We start from the raw sequence: 20,083 nt of genomic DNA on the forward strand, positions 1-20,083 counted from the left end.
TCAGGCACTTCTCACATACCTTACAGTCTATCTGATCCCACAAAAGCTCAATGGGGTTAAGATCCATAACACTCTTTTCCAATTATCATTTGCCCAATATCAGTGTTTCTTTGCCCACTCTAACCTTTTCTTTTTGTATTTCTGTTTCAAAAGTGGCTTTTTCTTTGCAATTCTTCCCATAAGGCAAGCACCCCTGAGTCTTCTCTTTACTGTTGTACATGAAACTGGTGTTGAGCGATTAACATTCAATGAAGCTGTCAGCTGAGGACATGCAAGGCGCCTATTTATCAAACTAGAGACTTTGATGTACTTATCCTCTTGTTTAGTTGTAAATCTGGCCTTCCACATCTCTTTCTCTCCTTGGTAGAGCCAGTTATCCTTTGTCTTTGAAGACCTTTGTATGAAATCTTAAGTTTTTTTTGGCAGTTTGAAGCATTGTATAGCCTTCATTCCTCAAAACAATGATTGACTGACAAGTTTCTAGAGAAAGTCATTTCTTTTTTGCCATTTTTGACCTAATATTGACCACAAGACATATTTTGCAAGAGTTTATTTCATACTGTGGCAACTCAAAAACAAACACAAAGACAATGTTAAGCTTTATTTAACAAACCAAATAGCTTACAGCAGTGTTTGATATAATGGCAAGTGATCTTCTAGTACCAAATTAGCAATTTAGCATGATTACTCAAGGACAAGGTGTTGGAGGGATGGCTGCAGGAAATTTGATCAAAAATTAAATTTTTCAAATAGTGACGATACTGTTTTTTTTACATCAGTAATTTCCTGGATATACTTTGTAATCAGTTGAATGCCACTTTGGTGAATTAAATACCAATTTCCTTCTGAAACAGCTAAATCTGTACATTATTCCAAACTTTTGGCCACCAGTGTACATATTTTTTGTTTTACATATCAACACCTACTAAGAAGTGTGGCAGTGATATGTTTGCTCACTGTACATGTCAAGTGTTTAGCCAATCATATCAGAGGCCATTTATGTATTGAAATCCTTAAAGTACAGAAGAACCGCCTATTTCAGGAAAATGAAAACCGCCTATTCACAAGAAGCTAAATTACGATTTTTGGTGCAGGAAACCTTGACTGGCATTATTAACCTTACAAAAGTGTAGAATATGGCATGTTTACGTCCTTTCAACATCTATTTAATAATCTTGTATTCCATCCACCCAACAATGAGAGTTTAATTAGGGGTTGAATTAAGACAACAGCAGTCAGCGGACCTAAAAAACCTGACTGCAATTATATTGCTTTTTCAGACCATTTCGCAAACGTTGAGATTGTTCTGTTGCTTTTCTTATTTGATGATAGACAATCTATCTACATGGCTTGATTGTGTTTTAATTACACCATAAAAAGGCACACTAATGTACACGAATATTCAGAATATACACAACAAACTTATTAAAGTATGTGAAGAACAGGTTTCATCTAAAACATTATTCTCCACTGATACAGGCGTCTCTATACGTCAATAAGAAATGGTGTATTGCAAAATTGCTTCAGCTAAACAACAATTACATGCTGCCTTTGCCTGTGCAGACGGTGTATCAGCTTATCACAGTTCTGAAATGTGACGTCAATCCACTGCAGTAAAGCAGGTTTGTTTTGGACACATGCCATCTTGAGTAATAAGTATATTAGTGAGCTAAGTGAATGAGTTTTTGGTGATGTATCTCACCTGCTCCAGCATATCCTTAGGCAGATCTTCCTGCTCATCCATTGTTAATATGGCTCTCTTGATCTCATCGTTTGATAGTTTTAACCTAGAATAAGATTTGACCAAACCAATGTTACTCTGGTGAAAACATGTAGCCTGTCAGGTGAATCTCACAAATAAATGTCTGGATCATGCATACAAAAAATTATAATTTTCCTCCCAAATTCCTTTTACTATAATATGTAAAATCACATTCTTATTATTTAAATACAGTAATACAAATCTTCATCTTCTTTTTTTTTTTTGCATTACAGTAATGAGAAAAAAAGTTAATAATTTTTTTTTACAAAACTGAGAATGAGATTTTTGGGATAACAGTAATGATAATCATTTCATTGTATTACAGTAATGAGAATTATTTTCTGCATTTCAGTAAAGAATGAGGCTTTTTTTTGTATTACAGAAATGAGAATAATTTATTTGCATTATAGTTATGATTTTTTATTTATTATTATAATAATTCATAATTGTATTACAGTAATGAGAATGAGATTTTAGGGGCATTACAGTAATGAGAATAATTTTTTTTGCATTACAGTAACAAATGTTTGTGTGTGTGTGTTACAATAATGAAAATGTAATGTTTATTGTTATTAATTTTTTTCTTTTTTGCACAGGCAACTGACAAAAGTACTTAATTGTCATGAAAATCACAGTACAAATTGTAATCAAAAAGTTAAAGGCCTTTAAAATAGGCTTTACCTTTTTTGCTAAATATAATTTCTCATTATTATTTTTTTTATTGTTTGAATTTTAGGGTGGAATATGACCCTGATAGTTCTTGTCATTTTTCATCATACTCTTGTACTTCTTATTTGTGAGTATTGCATTGTTATGAATTGGTTTGTGTAAAAGGGGCAGTTAACAATAAATTGTATTTTCTTTGCCTATTAAGTTCTAAACAGACCGTGAATAAATATATATTGCTGCTGGAAACATTTATAATAGCTTAATTCCATGCTTTGTGCACAGCTGCACAATAAAATCAAACATATGAAATTAGCTTAAGAGAGATCACAGGCACCTCTGTTTATCACCACTGCTATGGTGACCTGTGATGAAACAGGAAAAAGATCCTGGCTAGCATCATCTCTGAATAAAATGCTTGGTTGCAATACTGTTTTAAACACATCGTCAACCATGACAAATTATCCTCCTTTAAAAGGAAAAAATACAATGGCTGGGTAAACAGTGAATAGTTCTATAGTGAAGTAATGCAGAAACGTTTATTACTGTGAACAAATCTTAAATGGTGAAAGATGTATTAGTACGCATGAAAGCCAGTAGACAAAGGCATCACAGACTCACTTTGAGAGAAGGATGTTGCAGTTTTGTGCACGCCTGCCATCGATGACTGATAATTCTCTGACTTTTTTAGAGGTTACTGTGTCATCCTCAGACTCTTTCTGTAAAAAGACAAACGGCATGAAGATCAGCATCAATTTCACATTGACAAATGTTTTAAAGATTGGTGAAACAGTTGGGAGGGAGGAGTGAAATTGCACAGATGTGCTGGTTGTGTTGGCAAAACTCCAAATTATTAATAAGGTTATGCATAAATCATTGTACTTGATTTTGAATCAATCAATTCGTTTTTAAGAAAAATTAATAGTCTATATGTTTGATCTGGAATAAATGAAAACAATAACATTGTGATTAGAGGATTACAATTATTCTGCATATAACGTGGTTCAGTACAACACAATCTGAAATCCAAACTCAAGTAAATGTACTATAAATGAGAACGTACAAGACACATGCAGTCTTAAACAGCCTCAAAAATAAGACCCAAACAGCATAATTCCACAAAAGCAGACTTGATACAACCAGTACCAACTATACAAGGCATCCAAAGCAACAGAGGCATAAAACAGCTACAGTATCTCCTCTGCCTTGTATAGTGGCATTTCAAATTGGCAATGAACAGCCAGCTGTGGAGCAGACAGCATGTGTTGGCAATGGAACGGCAAGGTTTATCTGGAGATTGAAAGAGGGTGAAAGGGGTGGAAAAGGTTTTGAACCATGAATATGGGGGATATTTGCATTTTAGCTTCTACTTTACTGTTGTATAAACTCCAGCTGCATGCAAAACCGACTGCATGCCACATAACAACTTGACTAATTACGAACAGAGACATCTTGAAAAGCATGCAAAAAAACTGAAATAGGTCATTCAGTTCAGTGGCATTTGAAGTTATCCTACAAAAGTCTTTGATGTGTAACATGGTACTAAATAATTACCATATTTACGTACCATTGTATTTACCATTTATATCTACATGGTATACAAGGTCCTTTAGAAAAAAACATAATACTATAACAAAAACACCCAAAAGTACCATGCTTTTTGGACAGTGTTGAGGCATAGCAGCTCATCTAAATAGCCTTATGAGTGCAAAATGTGTATTAGTTGATACATTTTAATAAAATTAGCATCAAATTTAACCAGGTATTACCAAACTAAAGTGTCAGGTTCACAGAGCACTTACCTGTCTGAAATTATTGAACAGAAAGTCCTTTTGTAGCAAGCAGAGAGAAGAAAGTTTTAGTTAGAAAAAGAAAAATATGCAAAAGAGCAGGTGTAATCACATGGCAGAAAAAACACTCACATGCAAGAGAGCAACAGATTACTTGTGTGGGACAGGAAGACAGAGATTCAAGCAGAGAAGTTTTAGTAACACATATGTCTGACATCACATAATGCCTTGAGAATGCAAAAGGCACCTGGAGTCATGTGAGAGATGTATACAGTACAGTACATATAGGACCAGATGGGTACAAATTCTCATCATTCCTTTTTTGTGTTGCTGGAGATAAGTTCTACCTGTTGTCTCTGGTAAGCTGAGAAAGTTTTCTCAATGTCCTCCAAGTCCAAAATTTTGAAAACTTTGATATCGTCCAGTTCCAGCCACACTGTCCCTTCCAGTTTATTCTGCAAGAACACATTGGTCCACAGCAGACTTAAATGACTACAGCTATGTTTTCATTTTTTTTTTTTTTTTAAATCAACAAAGCAAAACACACCATTAACTATGAATTAATTGCAATTAACTGTTTGGCTGTAAACATTAAGCCAGTCATAATAATTTTGAACTTACTTCACCGAGTTTGGTCCAGTTGAAGGACTTGAGAGGATTGGATGGCTGAGGTATGCTCTTCATTTTCAGTGTGGATCCCAGAAGACCTCCTGGTAGAGGAGGAGCACCAAAGGATGGTAGGCCTGGTGGAGGTGGTGGTCCCCCAGATGGAGGGGGTGGAGGGGGGGGTGCTCCACCTGGAGGTGGTGGAGGAGGTGGCAGGCCAGCCGGTCCTGGGGGAGGAGGTTGGATGCTACCAGGGGCCAATGGGATGAGAGGCGGGCCCCCAGGGATATTTGTCCTCTATAAAGACAAGACACAATAGAAATATGAAGCAAGAGTGTTGTAAGGCCTTTGAATATTTTGTATAGGAATCGAAACACTGAAAAACACATTTTGGCTCAGTTACAATCCCTAGTGAGCACCTTGACAGCACTTTTGTGTGTGTATTAAAGACACACTCATGGCCCTGAAGGCTGTTCCACTCAAAAAGCAGCAAAATTATTCTTCCTTATAAGTTACCTTTTTGGGTCAAAGTCTAAGGCAGCACTTCATGTATCTGTTTTAGGATAAAGCAATCCTGGAAAGCATAGCGACAAGTTTATTTGTTCATTCAAGACGAAGAATGACGTATATTAGACCATTTCAAGCATGTAAAAAAAACCAAGGAATTCCAATGCAAGTTATCCTGCATTAATGGATCATTTAATTAGGGCTCTGAATTCACATATTTTCCTTAAATAACATCAAACATTTACCTGAAGTGGCTAATTTCAGAAGTGTTGATGATACTGAGTGTCTACACGAGAGACACGATGAAAATGTATCGTAGTTTAGATGCTCATAATTATTTCCTCAGTGGAGAGCTCGGTAATGATCACTCCTTTAATAACAAAGTCTTTTTAGGCAAGTCAGGTCACTCTGCGGCCATCTTTAGAACGCTCTCGAGCAGCTATTTTCTATGTAAGCAAGCAGTATACAAGTGCAGCTCCTAGCTCCTAGAATGGGAAATGAGCAAAATACCCAAAACGGCTGGTCAAGGTTACTATCATAGAACACATTTCAAATCAGCAGTCAAATCTGACAACACTGGTCTCATAAAGTGTGCTTCTTTACCTCAGATTACACTAAAAACTATTTTCCACAGCTGTATAGCTAATGCGAATGCTCGAGTTGATTGACAGATGATGTCTATTTCTAAGAGGTGATTGGCTTGTTTACCTTTTAGGTGGGACTTGTTTCCACATCAATTCACCATTGGGTGCTCCAATTTCTCCCATTTAATTTGAATATATGTGACCCCTCTCTGCTAAATAGTCTCTTGTTATAATCAATGAACCCGTTCAATAAAGCTGTCAGTCTGTGCGACCCGTGGACAAGGTAAGAATTTATTTTTTTAATGATTAAAATACTGTACGTTTCTTATTTCTTTCTTCTGGATAAAAGCGTCTGCTAAATGTAAAAGTAAATGACTTACGGAGCTTAGTTATCACTATGAATGAAGCACCTTGCGCTGGTGTTTTGAAAAAGGTGCGTTCTATTCAGAAAAGATCATCCCTATGCACTTTGAAGACTTTCATTCACTGTGAGAACTTTGAAAGGCTAAAAAGAGAGGGACTCCAAAATAAGGGTAATTCGAAACTCAATTTTTAAGTCCTATTTATTGGAAATTCAGTTTGAAGCGATCTTACAGCATGACTATCATGATTGTTCTCCCTTCATAGTGCCCTTCCTAGGGTGATTTATCTAATTTGGAACACAATCTGAGATATATATGAAATATTCAAGGAACAAAAATACATCACTTCCTTAAAACCATATTGGAATAATATATTGCAGACCTGGAACACTTACGGCTCTTGGGCCGGATCCCATCCTCCACATGGTTTAATGTGGCCCGTGGCTCATTTATCCTAAAAGCATTTTTTCATGGTAAATTTCAATTATCTTGCATTGGGACCTAACGTGCTTCCACAAGCGTTTAACTTGCTCAGGGATGCCAGGTAAGAGACGCAACACCCCCAATTAGAGATTTATACTTGCGCAGATTGAAAATATTCTGCCTAATGTTATACTCATTTTGTGCAATCAGGCAACCATGCATGTGAGTGCACTCTTTCTTGCCTTTCCCCTTTAAACAAAAGTAGAGATCTCTAGTGCAATATTCTCCTCAAGGAAAAGTGTTATAAGGCCACTCTGTGTCTATTCTTGAGGCTGCTTATGATGTTTGGTGCTACTAAGTTTGCAGGTAAACCTTCTCAATGATGAAATTAAATTTAAAAGTAGATCTCGGCATCATTGACATGCGGAGGGGTAATTGTTGACATGTGAGCAAAAGCACCGAAAGACGAATGTGTGTATGTATGTCTTATATGTGCAATTTAGAAATGTTCAATTTCTAGATGTGCAATTTAGAAAAAGTCCCCTCTCACCTGTATGTTAATCTAACTCTTGCAGTAATCATTTGTCATAGTCCTGCAGCTTGTTTTATTTTTGTATTAAATGTAATCCAGTTCTTTATGAGGATCCAATTCAGGATGTTGCCTATGGACAGTATACAGCAAAGCAGCTCACTAGGTTTTGAAACAGTCCATTTGTGTGTGTTTGTGTAGCATACATTGCTCATCTCATGAATCCGTGCAGAAAGATCAGCCACTTGTTGTTTAACAAGCTTATGCTCGCTGCTCTCCTTCTCCAGCTTCTCTTTCATCTTATTGAGCGTTTGCATCATTTCTTCCTTCTCTTGTGTTTTTGCATCACACTCCCTCTCTTTCTTTTCCAGCTTCTGCTGAAGTTCATTATGTTCTACGATTCAAGCCAGAGAACAAAAACAACTTCAATCAAAATGCATCACAGCACAAATTCTGCAGCATTTGACAGCTGTCAGCAATGTCATCACTGTTCCCATAAAGATGAAAGCATGTGTAAACACATTCAAGGCCTCTTGATGGGTAAACAGTCACTTCAAATTGTCTGGATCAATATCTGACTTGTAGACAGGTTGTATATACCTTTTCTCATTTTTTCTGCTTGTTCTTTCCACTGTTTCACCTCATTCTCGTTGACCAACCTGTAAAATTATACAAACATTTATTCAATATCCTCCACACAGCTCGAATAGACAGTATACTATGTATGTTGTTTATATTGCAGATCTATCTATCCATTCATCCATCTAGTGGTTCATTGTCCAGCAAGAGAAAGACTGTAAATGTAAAATTTATTTTGCCAACTATTAGGAGTATATAAGTAAGCATTTAGATTGCCTCAAAGCTAACATAAATTGACAAACGGTCACAAAACTCACATTTTGATTTCATGGGTCAAGGTCTTAAAAGAAGCACATACAGTACAAAGATTAATTTACAATAGTTGGGAAGGACCGGCAGGAAACCAGGGAATCTTGGTACTAAATGTAAAGAGATCAGAGATGCCTCTGTCCCCCATAACTAGTGAGCTCTTCAAGCAAAAAGCAAAAACAAAAAAACCTTAGACTCAGTAATATTGGATCGAACCACAAAATGTTTTCCATATGTATTCTGCATATTTATTTTCATTTCACTGAAACTGTCCCAGACCGTCTCTCAGCCTCAATGCTTTAACTTGTTTGAACTAGAATACAGTTGTGTCTCAGATTTAATTAATCCCATGCTGAATGATGACAAAAAGACATGTTTATTTGAACTCTTGTACCAACAAAAGAAGGATACATCCCAGTCTGTACATCTAGCTATATGTTAAAATCACAGTCTGGAGAACTCTATTACATTTTATATCCATAAGACATCAAAACGTATGTACAGTCTGGTACTTTCTTAAAATGCATGGAGATTAGATACAGCGGGATGGGTTACTTGCTTCAGAATTACCTTTTGAGTCTGAATTATGGATTTGAGGTTATATGCTTCTGAACCAAATAATTCAAATCTCAGACTTTGCCAAATTCTTTGGAGATTATTAATAATTCAGAGAGAAATAAGGGCACAGGGTACAGTATTGTTTAAACATAAAGACACACATGGTAAACTCTATATTCTTGGACCATCCTGAACCCATCTAATTATTACTCACATTCGCACCACGTATTTCACATTGAAGTTCTCCAGAGGGGCCGCATCCGGGTCGTGACCCTTGTCGTTCTGCAAGACAATCTGCTGGACAATTCTGTCGAGGAGGAGCCAGTAATGTACTGTGTTCCCACTTCTTTTATCTGAGGTATAGTGCAGACTTGATGGTGAACAAATCCAAACACAATACATAGCAACTAGTTCTAGAGGTCGACCAATAGTGGATTTTGCTGATACTGATAAATAGATAATAGTTTTTAAAATGTATTTATAGTATGTTAAAATGAAGCACATACATTGAGGCTACAAGAGTCCATCATGAATAAAACTATTGATTAAAACTATTGGCAGCTATCTGCATAGATTTTGCCTATAACAGTTAGTTCTATCGGGAAGACACACAGGCTAGAGTGAAGTTTGAGATGCCATTTATTTGATAGATGTAAAACGGGAGGTGATGTCTCTCTTTGGTATAGGCCCCGTCCGGAAGTCCGAGGGAGTTGTACCCGGAACCGTCATGTCCTGCCGGAGATAGGAGGCAGGGGCGAGTAGCCTACCCCCCTGCGGGACAGGGCTCAACTGGTGGTGGTGGGGAGGTGGAGGTTGCGGTGTTAGCACACCGAAACAGCAATGTGATAGATTGTGAGCGGACTTATAAAGCATTGGCTTACGTGCGATTGGCTAGGAGTTACCCAGCTAATGATGTGATGATGTACACCTGCTGGTCTTCCCGCTAGAACTACGCTCCACTTCCATTTCCAAAAAGCAACTATCAGCATCAATTAATCGGTAAACCGATATATCGGTCTACCTCTAATAGGTTATCTAGAAAACTACATTCATAAACGCATAAATAATTATATGATGTTTATTCATTCACATGGTTATGGAGATTATGATAAGGGTGATCAGCCAGTGGCAACACTCACAAGGCATATGAAGACAGTGCTGTAATACAGACATAAAGTGTGGAAAGGCCTCTGTATGGTTGATTCGCTTTCGGATAAGATCAAACACCTGAGTGGAACTTTTAGTGTCTATATGAACCTGGAGATAACAAAAAGCCAATGTGAAATTACATTAGGAAGATGTTTTAGAAATTTACAAACAAAAAGAGTACATTAAGAAGGCAAGCTTACATTTTCAAATCGTTTTGCGAGAACTAATTCATCTTCATTTCGTAGCATATCAAAGAAGTCCAAATGCCTGAAATGCAACAAAAGACGATTGTATGTTATGCTCTGCAGAACTCACCCAAGTACATAAAGGGTTAATTTACCAGAACATGAAAATTGTAAAGGGATAATAAAAGGGGATGTTAGGCAGAAAGACCACCTTAGAAAAAAGGATACAATGAAAGTGAATGGTGACTGAAGCTAACGTTCTAACAAACATCACCTTGTGGGTTTTTAAGGGTTTGGAACAACATAAGGGTGAGTGAAAGATGACAGAATTTAATTCTTAAAGGACAGCAAGTCTCAAATGCACATACCGATCTAATGTGGCGTTTTCATGGGACCGCAATTTATCAATCACTGGTTGGATGCCCAGCATCAGAAATTCATACCGCAAATGAATTCGGAACTCCAAACTGGTCTGTAAATTAAATGTTGGAAGTTACAAAAGAAAAGCCTGGGATGATTTGAATGTAATGAAATGCAGATGTGGAGAACCCAGCCCTTACCTCCCCAGCTCCCTTACTTAGGACAGCATTGATGAAGGACATAATTGCCGTCTTGAGGTTCACCTCATCTCTGTAGCGGCCCATACTCCTGTCCAAGTCGTTTAGAAGGGTCTATGTGAAAATCGAGAAAACATGGAGACAAAGAGGAAAACATTTGTGAAAAAGGAGAAAGTCCTTTTATGTCTTAATGTTTTCAAAAGAAAAGTGGTTACAAGGTTAACTACCACGTCTCATACCAAACAGCTGTCCATATCTGGCTCAAACACCATGTCCTATCCAAGTGATTGAACCAAAATTGATTATTGGTGCGCACCTGAAATCGCGTTCGCTCAGAGGCGAACTTCTGATAATGCAACATGGCTTCCAGGATCTTCTTGTGTCCTCCAGGTACTAAGCACACAGCACCCATGATCTCAAGGACCGCTACTTTGGTCTTGATGTTCTCGGTGGCCAGACTCTGGGCAATGATGTTGATGCTTTCGGTGTGGGCGAGCACATGGGCACGTCCCTGAGAGTTGTTCATCAGGGCTTTAATGCAGCCAATCAGAGAGGTGTGGATCTGAGACTCTGTGGTCTCATGGTCCATCGTTTTAAGGAAGTTCAGGATGCACGTCAGGCCATCGAGGTCTATGAAGCGCATCACAAACCTAAGGAGGACAGCAGAGGTGAGGCCAGAGTCTACTCATGTTCAACTCATGCCTCTAAAGGCAGCATCTGAATTGAAATGGATGTGACCTCACGATTGACTTATTTTGAACATTCTACATAAGCAGCAACTCTATTTGTCAAACAATTGCATTCCTTGGGAAGCGCACCAAAGACTCTACTCAAAATGTACTCCCATTAGCATGTTGCTAAGATAACAATGTGATCCTCTAATGCGCATAAAAATACAAAGCAAACACATTTTTTTTTTTAAACGGACGATTTTTCAATTAGAAAAGTTATTTTAATCAATACTTTATATTCATAAATTATATTTCTCACCTAGTACACAACTTTGATGTATTTTTTAAATGCTTTCATGCCTTCTCAGCAAACAATGAACGTTAATCTACATTAGAATTTGGCCAAAAGGTCCCTTTTCTCTCTCTTCCTACCTTTTGGAAGAGCTTTTTTGTTAGGTACACACCTAGGATGCCTTGAAATACTGCCAACATTGGCAGCTCACTAATATTTGGAAGACAGCCATGGACAATTTACTTAAATCTTACAATTTCTAAGCATAATTTCTATTCTAGCTTCAGAGATGACTGGTTGCAGGAAAAATGACGGGGGCCTTTACCACAATGAAAAAGGGCCAAGCAAAATTATGTTTCTGGCACTGCAAACATTTTCTACTGGATGGTGAATAAAAATTCCTATTCTTTAATGCAGCATTATTCACAGTATGCCTTATGTGCATGCGTGTTTGGAATGAACCAACCCAATTTAATTCAAAGAGCACAAAAGAATTCAAATATGAACTTTTTTTTTCCAGTGTCAAGCTTCATTTAAAATAATCAACAGCAGGGGCAAAATGGGAAGAGTATGTCACAAGTCAATTACCTTGACCCCTAAAGGGTTAAAGGTTTGAGTGGTGATGCTGATCTAATCACCCTCATTAGGCAATGCTTCAGGCACTGACACACATGACCATTCAAAGCTGCAGCAGGGGTCTATATGATAAGTGATTGTATATTAGGGTGAAGTTCAGGAAAACTATCAAGAGATATCCTGGTCATTTTACACATTAAGGTTTTTTGTTATAATACATATATAATTGCGGACGGACGGACGGACGGACGGACGGACGGACGGACGGACGGGCGGGCGGACGGACGGACGGACGAGCACGGACGGACGGACGGACGGGCAGGACGGACGGACGGACGGACGGACGGACGGACGGACGGACGGACGGACGGACGGACGGACGGACGGACGGACGGACGGACGGACGGATGGAAGGAATTGCTTGCTAACCTTCTAAAGTTATATCCAATATTACAACTTTGTTGCCATTATACCACAACGCTGTTAACCCTGTAAGCAATTATATCACACTAAAATCATGTAGAACAGAGATTTAATTCAGACTTAAATCATGTCAACACACATAATGTTCACATCCTGTCGCTACATTTTTGAAACCATGTGTATTTAGTTGTGTATGTACTGGCCCCATTCACTTTATTGTAACCACATTTAAAAAAATATATAATATAATTTTTTTTATTAACAAGGAACGAGTCAAATATATTTTCTGTGGTATTCAACATAATGCTACAATTGCTGTCGATTTAAATTAGCATAGTATCGAAACAGGAACATTCCTTAAAATCCTAAAGTATATTTGTAAAGTACACATCATGGTAGTATTTGCTGTTTTGGATTAAATGTATGCAGATTTTACTTTTTCTTTTTTTTTTTACGTTTGTGTCCAAGATGATTTTAATTACTGTATTACAGTAATGAGAATCAGATAAAAAAAAATAAAAAATCACAATGCAAAAACATCTTTATGGTAATAAAATAGGCTTCACTGTCTTTTTTTACTTTGGACTGTTCGTTGGGTGGGAAAGTAGGAATCAGGAAACTTGGGACAGACACAAAAGCTTTTTAGGTCTTTAATTAGACAAACAAAAAAAATAAACATGTGACCCAAGTTGAACCCCAGAAACCATACCTCCACCCGTCCAACTGCTCACTTTTTGGGGTTTGCCGTGAGTCCCGCCCATCACAGCGACCTCAGAACCACCCTCAGATGCTGCACATGCCGCTGCCAAATCATTCCTGTATATAATAGGCAGACTCCAAATTACTCCAAATAGGCAGTGGCATATGCAGCATGTGGTCTTAGGACTCGTTCCATAAGGTGCTGAAACGTAGCCAGGATCCTGAACAAACCGAACAGAAGTGTCACAAATTGGTGTAAGCCAAACGGTGTGGAGAAGGCTGTTATTTCACAGTACATTTGGAGGGAACTGCCAATAACCCAGTGTTGAGTAAAAGCTAGCCGTGCCCAAAGCGAGCAAGAAACTCATTAATACAAGGCATTGGGTAAGCATAAAATTTAGACAAGGCGTTGACTTTCCTATAGTCCACAAAGAACTGTACAGACCTGTCACTCTAAGAAACTAGAACAACCGGGCTGGATCCATCACTGTGGGATTCTTCTATTACTCCCATATCAAGCATTGCATCTAATTCTTACCAAAAATATATTTTTCTATGCTAGGGCAGTCGGTAGGGACAGCTACATACCACTACCATGGTCGCCGTCTCGATGTGGTGCTGAATGAGGTTTGTACGACCAGGCATAGGGGAGAACATGTCTGCAAATTCTTTCTGCAACTTGGCAACCTCTGTGACTTGAGACTGTGAGACATGGTCTCCACGAGTGACATGATTGGCTTTTACATTCACCCAATGGCCCGAGCTCTGCCCTCTCCGTAACTACTGTTGCCAACATCACAGGGATTACCTCCCTCCATAATTTCAGGAGGTTGAGATGGTATATTTGATGTGCATCACCTCTATCTATTCGTTTTACCTCATAATCGAGATCTCCCACTCGTCGTGTTACCTCAAAAGGCCCTTGCTACTTGGCGAGTAATTTGGAGCACGAAGTCGGGAATATTACGAGCACTTTGTCTCCTGGTGCATACTCCCATAATCGAGTGCCCCTGTTATACAGTCGGCTTTGTCATTCTTGAGCTTGGAACAAATTCTCCTTTGTTAGTTGCCCCAAAGTGTGGAGCTTTGCTCTAAGATCAAGAATGTACTGAATTTAATTTGTGCTGTTTGAAGGTCCCTCCTCCCAGGCTTCCTGTATGATGTGGAGCACGCAGCGCGGCTGCTGCCCATACAGCACCAGGAATGGGGAAAACCTGTGGAGGCTTGTGGGACCTCTTGAACCGCAAACGCCAGGGGTTCGAGCCATTTATCCCAATTTCTAGCATCCTCATGCACAAACTTACAAATCATATTTTTCAGGGTTTTATTAATTAGTTCCACCTACCCATCTGTTTGTGGGTGGTAAACACTGGTGCAAATCAATTTAATACCTAATAATTTGTAAAGTTCACTTAGTGTTTGTGACAAATGTTGTGCCCTGACCAGAATCCCCACTCAGGAGATTATACTGAAGAGTGCCTCCGCAACAGTGTGCAGAGATTTTGTGCAGAGGCACTGCTTCCGGATATCGCATTGCATATTTCACTAGAACCAACACGAAGCGATGTCCGTGTGCTGTCCACTCTAATGGCCCAACGAGGTCCATGGCAATTCTTCAATTAACAGAAGGGGGCATAACGGCACTCATGGGGTGGCCAGCAGATTAACCAGCTGACATTCATAGGACGCACACCACCTGCAAACATCCCCACGAATGCCCGACCAATATAAATGGGCCATTAGTCGGTTCAGTGTCTTCTCTTGCCCTAAGTGACCCACCATCGGATTATAATGAGCTGTCTGGAATAACATTTCCCATGGCTCCACAGTATTAACAATTGGGTTGTATCCTCTTTTGACAGAGTGAGAGGAGAGAGAGGGGGGACACAAGGGGAGGGGAGAGAGAGTTGGAGGGCTCTTCCACCCTTTGATACGCAGACACATGGTCCTCCACCAGTTGGACAGCCTCCTCCAGCGACGCTGGGTGGTGGCACTGGAACCACTCTGCCATTCCTTTCAGTAGATGACAGATAAGCTGTTCCAGTACCAAAAGATCGATGACTTCCTCTGTGTCACGGTCCTCAGCCAGAAGCCACTTCCGCACCCATCCATCTTTATCGACCAGAAAAGTTGTCTGTATTGTTCAGGGCTGCGACCGACCCGCTGCAGGATGTTCTTCCTCAGATAGTCATACACCAGGAGACTCGCCGCTAGCTGAGTTTCCCCAAACAACAGTGGGATGAGTCTGGCTGCCCACTGAGCATGCGGCCAGCCCCTGATCTCTGTCATCCTCACAAACAAGTCCAAGAAGGCCTCGGGATCATCCTCTGCCCCATCCTTATGAGGGCGACCGGAGGCATGGGGCTGCTGTGTCCGGGGTCGCGGCTGGGGCGTTTCCTTCAGTAAGCTCTGGCTCACATGCCGGTCCTCTGCTTGAGCTTGAAGCACCCCCTGGAATCACCAATCCTGGTCCTGGCATCGCTCAAGCAGGACCTGTGCATGATGCATACTGGCGAGGGATTGATGACTTCCGCCAACTGCTAGGACTCCATGTCGGCGTATTTCCTCCAATTTTCCTGGGTTTCGGCACCAGGGTGAAGGGGTTCGTTGGGTGGGAAAGGAGGAAATGGGAAACTTGGGACTTTAACTCAAAAAGTAGGTCTTTAATTACACAAATTAAAAATATCTTTTCAGCATTCAACAATCACGCTTTTCAGTGTACACAGCTTCACAGTCTCTGCTGTGTGTGGTAACTTTCTATGTCGCTGATATGGTTCTTTCCTCCCCCAATGCTTACTGCAATCAGAAACAGGTTTTAGACATTATAGCGTTCAGGTGTGTGCACCCTTACCACTTTCTCTCCCTCTGCGGACGAATGCTCGACCATGCCCCCTCTGCCATAATGACCAAACTATTCACCCATTGTCTTGAGGCAGAGACTCATTCCTGTAAGCTAAACTGCTCAACTGCAGTAATAACGCTAACCCTAACGGAGTAATTAAGAATAATTACATTGTCAGGAAATTACCCATATGCTCATGCACGTATGCAGTACCTCATTGGCTGTGTGCGGAGAGCAGTTTTCAGGCTCTCTATGGTCTTATTCCTCTCCTCCTCATCCTCCTTCTCCAGGGCCAGCAGGGTCTTCCTCTGATGGTGATATTTAACATTACAGGGATTAAAAAGGGGGACTCATATCAAACTAAAGAGCAACATAATAACACACAATCATTCATACCATAAAGGACTTGGTCTAATGTTACATCTCAGCAGTGTGGCTGAAAAACTCAACACTGTACTTGTAGTCACAAAAAATTTCAATCTCTTATGAAGAAGCGAACATAATCTGGGACTCCATCCCAGTGTTTTAAACAGAAGCTCACACTAAAAGAGCACAATAATATATGTAAACGTATTTATAGTGCCACCAATTACATTCTGATGAATGTATGCTCTCTTTCCCCTATGAAACATTTTGTTGTTTACGAACATTAAATCTATTCAGGAAACACTAAGCCATTTTATGACTCCCTCTTGACTAAGAATTTTTGGATATCTTCAGGCCAAACACAGAAGTTAGTGTGGTCAGGGAAGTGCATTTAGTGCTAGCTAGCTTGGCATTAGATGTATCATACTTACGGCAGCCATTGAATTGATCTGATCAATGTAGAATTCAGGCCAGCTGGTTGCCCCCTTATTCTCTTCTTGTTCCTATGGAAAATTGAAGATTAGCTTGAATACTGAGATTCTGGTTAAACAATAATGATGATACAAATATCTGAAGAGAAAACCATGTAAGCACAGACATATTTTTACATAATGTTAAAACACACATTTGCAGTCACAAAAACACTAATTTTAACAACAGTAAGTGCTTTTATAAAATTATAAGCTTCAAATTTCTGCCTTTAAACCCTCCAAAAATTGGCCCGCATTCACTTCCACAAAAGCAAGCAGTCGCGTCGAGCTGTACGTGCAGTGGAAAAGACATTAATTAGATCGTTAGGTGCAATTTTTAGAAACACACAATATCAGTGGCCATTTATTGGGAGATTAATATACAGTATAATGGTGAATGATGATAGCCAGTTGAGTAGAAAATTGTGAGTATTGGTATAAAAAATATTTGTCAAATCGATTACCTGTCTCTCTATATATGTTCTGATGCAAGATTACCATGACCAACATGGAGTAATGAATAATAAGACCAGAAACTTGTTTTAAGAAAGTCAACAGGGTCAACTTTGATTTCATATTGAACAAACAGTGTTCAGACACACAAAGATACAAAAAGTTAATGTGCTGTCCTTCACACCAACACAGATCTCCTTGTACTGTCAATTCACATTCTCATGTACTTCACAGCCACAATGTGTTAAAACACAAATGATCTGAGTGTTATAATATGTACAAAATCACTTCCAAAAACCCAAAAGTGCCTGTGAACTAATAAATGTGTGTGTGTGTCTACACATGACATCTTACTTAACTCAACTTCCAGGTAACAAGCGTCTCAAAACTCAAGTTTTGGGATTATTCCACTCCCAAAGTTCAGTTAAAAAGATCTGTCAGAAGCTTTTAATGCAAAGTCTGGGGTTGAGAAACAATACCAAAGCGTTTAGTGCTATGCTCAAGTGTCTATTATATACAGCTGCTCCCTCGTTCCAAGATTGATTGCGTTGACCAGGGTAAATTTGGAATTGGGGTTGTTTTGGGAGTTTCAGTGTAACGGTTACAGTGTGTACACCACATGAGCAGACATTCACGATAAGCTTCCAGGAAACTCTTTAACAAGTACACTCATTGTTTTATAATCATATTTTGCATTTATGCAATTTAACAAACTATTTTGGGCCAGAAGGGCTAAGGGATTATAAAAGTGTAGCTTGAAACCAAAAAGAAGGGTGAGAAAGTTCCCATTATTAGTTATTATGAACTCAAATACTTAATTGCATACATTCACAGGCAGTTTGACCTCTTTAAGTCTTGATAGCAGTTTTTGCCCTCATTATATTGCACGGTGTTGGTTCCACATGTTGCTGAAATCCCAAAAATCCACTCAGGAGAGATTTGATCATGTCCTTGTAAGTGTAGTTGGCTGACACAATGTATGTGGTGTTTTATTGAGCTGGGATAACGGTGCATACTTTAAAAAGGGTTTGGTTCAGGCATTTCTGCAAAGTTTACCTTTACTTTACTTTTCACTTTAATATCAGAGCATTAACTGTATTGGACTGTTATGGATTTTGTGAAGATTATATCAATATAAATGATGGTACTGTAAAGCTGTAACAGAGGAAGATGTTTAACCAACTTCAAACAGAAAGTATAGACTTTAATGTGCTTTTATGATGGTGTAGGTGAAATATAAGTCAAAATGAATGGGATGACATCTCTATACTAAATAATTTTGGAGTGCTACATTCCCTTTCCGGGATTACAGGGTTTCCCTGAGTTACGTCTTCATGACAACAAAGTTATAATATTGGATATACCTTTACACAGATTAGGTTAGTAAGCGATTTTATAAAACTAAAATCATGTAAACCCATATAACGCTTACGTCTTGTGGCTATACTTTTTAAACGGGGAGTATTTAAATGTTCTGGACTCGCCCCAATTAATTCCACTGTAAGTGCCTCACTGTAACCGCAATTTTGGCTGTTTTTTAAATGGTAATCATTATGCCACAAATGCTGTTGATTGAGCTTAACTTGTTTTGAACTCAGAACATTCCTTTAATACATGTTTCTGGTCCTGTTAACATTTCCACAGTGCACATTATTCAAAAGAGAAAAGAGTTCTTAAAATGGATTGCTTTACAATCTACTATAAAATCTTATCATCTACATTTCAAAACAGCTTGAAACATGGTTCATCCAGTCAAAATTTGCAGTCATAACTATCTGTTGTATAAATAAGCAATGAAAACCACCAACTGAAAACACCATTAATCTTTTATTCCCACTAACTACCAATGTATAAGCTCTCAGAGGTTTAAAAACTGCTTTGATCAATGCAAAAACCAAACATTAATGTTTGTATTAATATCTGAATGTGAGGGGACCTCATCCCTGACATCGTAATGATTGACAGTATTATTTTTTTAAATGTTTTGGAGGCCAACAAGCCAACAGCTGAGGGAGGGTTCCCTGGTGAGTCGTGACCAGGTAACTTGGTCATGTACTCCAGCAGCCTTAGAGAAACCCCAGACCACTGCTGCGTGCTTTGCTCTTCAGTTCCACTGTCATAAATGGCTCCTATAAATGAGGGTTTACAGAGAGTGACAGGGCAGCCTGTGTTCTGTTACCTCTCACTCCTCTAAGCCAAATCAACATTCTGTGAATATAAACTGTTGCACTCAACAGTAAGTCTGTGCTAGAGCGGGCTGGGTTAGACTTCGCTGTTTACATTACGGCCTTTTTTGGATGTACAGTAAAGCCGAGATGCATTCTTACATTCAGCTGCTCAGCTTTAAGTCCTCTGGTAAGGGCAGATGAAACATTTATGCAGGAAACTGAGTTGTTTCAGGAAACAGCAATGCAAGCTTAAACTCCTATGTTTTTTGTAAACACAGGCAGCATACTTTGGCATGCTGGTGTTTGATTGTATTGATCTATATTCTGTGACCAAGTAAGTAAAATTCCATCAGTAGATTTGACATTATACAGTCCACTGCTTCGAGGAGGCCTTACTTTCTTCTTGCTACAGTAGATTTGCCATTTTTTCTCTGCGGGAAGGTCAAACATGGCCCCTCTGTGTTTTTCTGTGAGATCCAGCTCATCCTGTAGGAGAAGGGGACATGGAGAAAAGTTTTAAGACATTGCATATCTTTATTTTCTACAGTTTTAACCTC

General features: G+C 39.1%; 1 protein-coding gene across 3 annotated transcripts in view; it reads right to left on the reverse strand.

Annotated features, from left to right (window-relative positions):
- Nucleotides 1–20,083, reverse strand: part of LOC127662419 (disheveled-associated activator of morphogenesis 1-like) — a 71,702-nt gene that overhangs the window by 8,654 nt on the left and 42,965 nt on the right. For all 3 annotated transcript variants that reach the window (XM_052153579.1, XM_052153581.1, XM_052153580.1), the window contains exons 3-17: nt 19,923–20,012; nt 16,867–16,938; nt 16,283–16,377; nt 10,883–11,216; nt 10,570–10,680; nt 10,378–10,481; nt 10,025–10,091; nt 9,815–9,932; nt 8,890–9,028; nt 7,830–7,888; nt 7,436–7,623; nt 4,840–5,121; nt 4,566–4,673; nt 3,050–3,147; nt 1,703–1,787 (exon numbers count right to left, since the gene is read on the reverse strand). In XM_052153579.1, the coding sequence (XP_052009539.1) occupies nt 1,703–1,787; nt 3,050–3,147; nt 4,566–4,673; nt 4,840–5,121; nt 7,436–7,623; nt 7,830–7,888; nt 8,890–9,028; nt 9,815–9,932; nt 10,025–10,091; nt 10,378–10,481; nt 10,570–10,680; nt 10,883–11,216; nt 16,283–16,377; nt 16,867–16,938; nt 19,923–20,012 (1,950 nt within the window). The remainder of the gene's footprint in view (nt 1–1,702; nt 1,788–3,049; nt 3,148–4,565; nt 4,674–4,839; nt 5,122–7,435; nt 7,624–7,829; nt 7,889–8,889; nt 9,029–9,814; nt 9,933–10,024; nt 10,092–10,377; nt 10,482–10,569; nt 10,681–10,882; nt 11,217–16,282; nt 16,378–16,866; nt 16,939–19,922; nt 20,013–20,083) is intronic.

This window comes from Xyrauchen texanus, chromosome 22 (genome assembly GCF_025860055.1).
Source record: "Xyrauchen texanus isolate HMW12.3.18 chromosome 22, RBS_HiC_50CHRs, whole genome shotgun sequence".
Lineage (NCBI taxonomy): Eukaryota > Metazoa > Chordata > Actinopteri > Cypriniformes > Catostomidae > Xyrauchen > Xyrauchen texanus.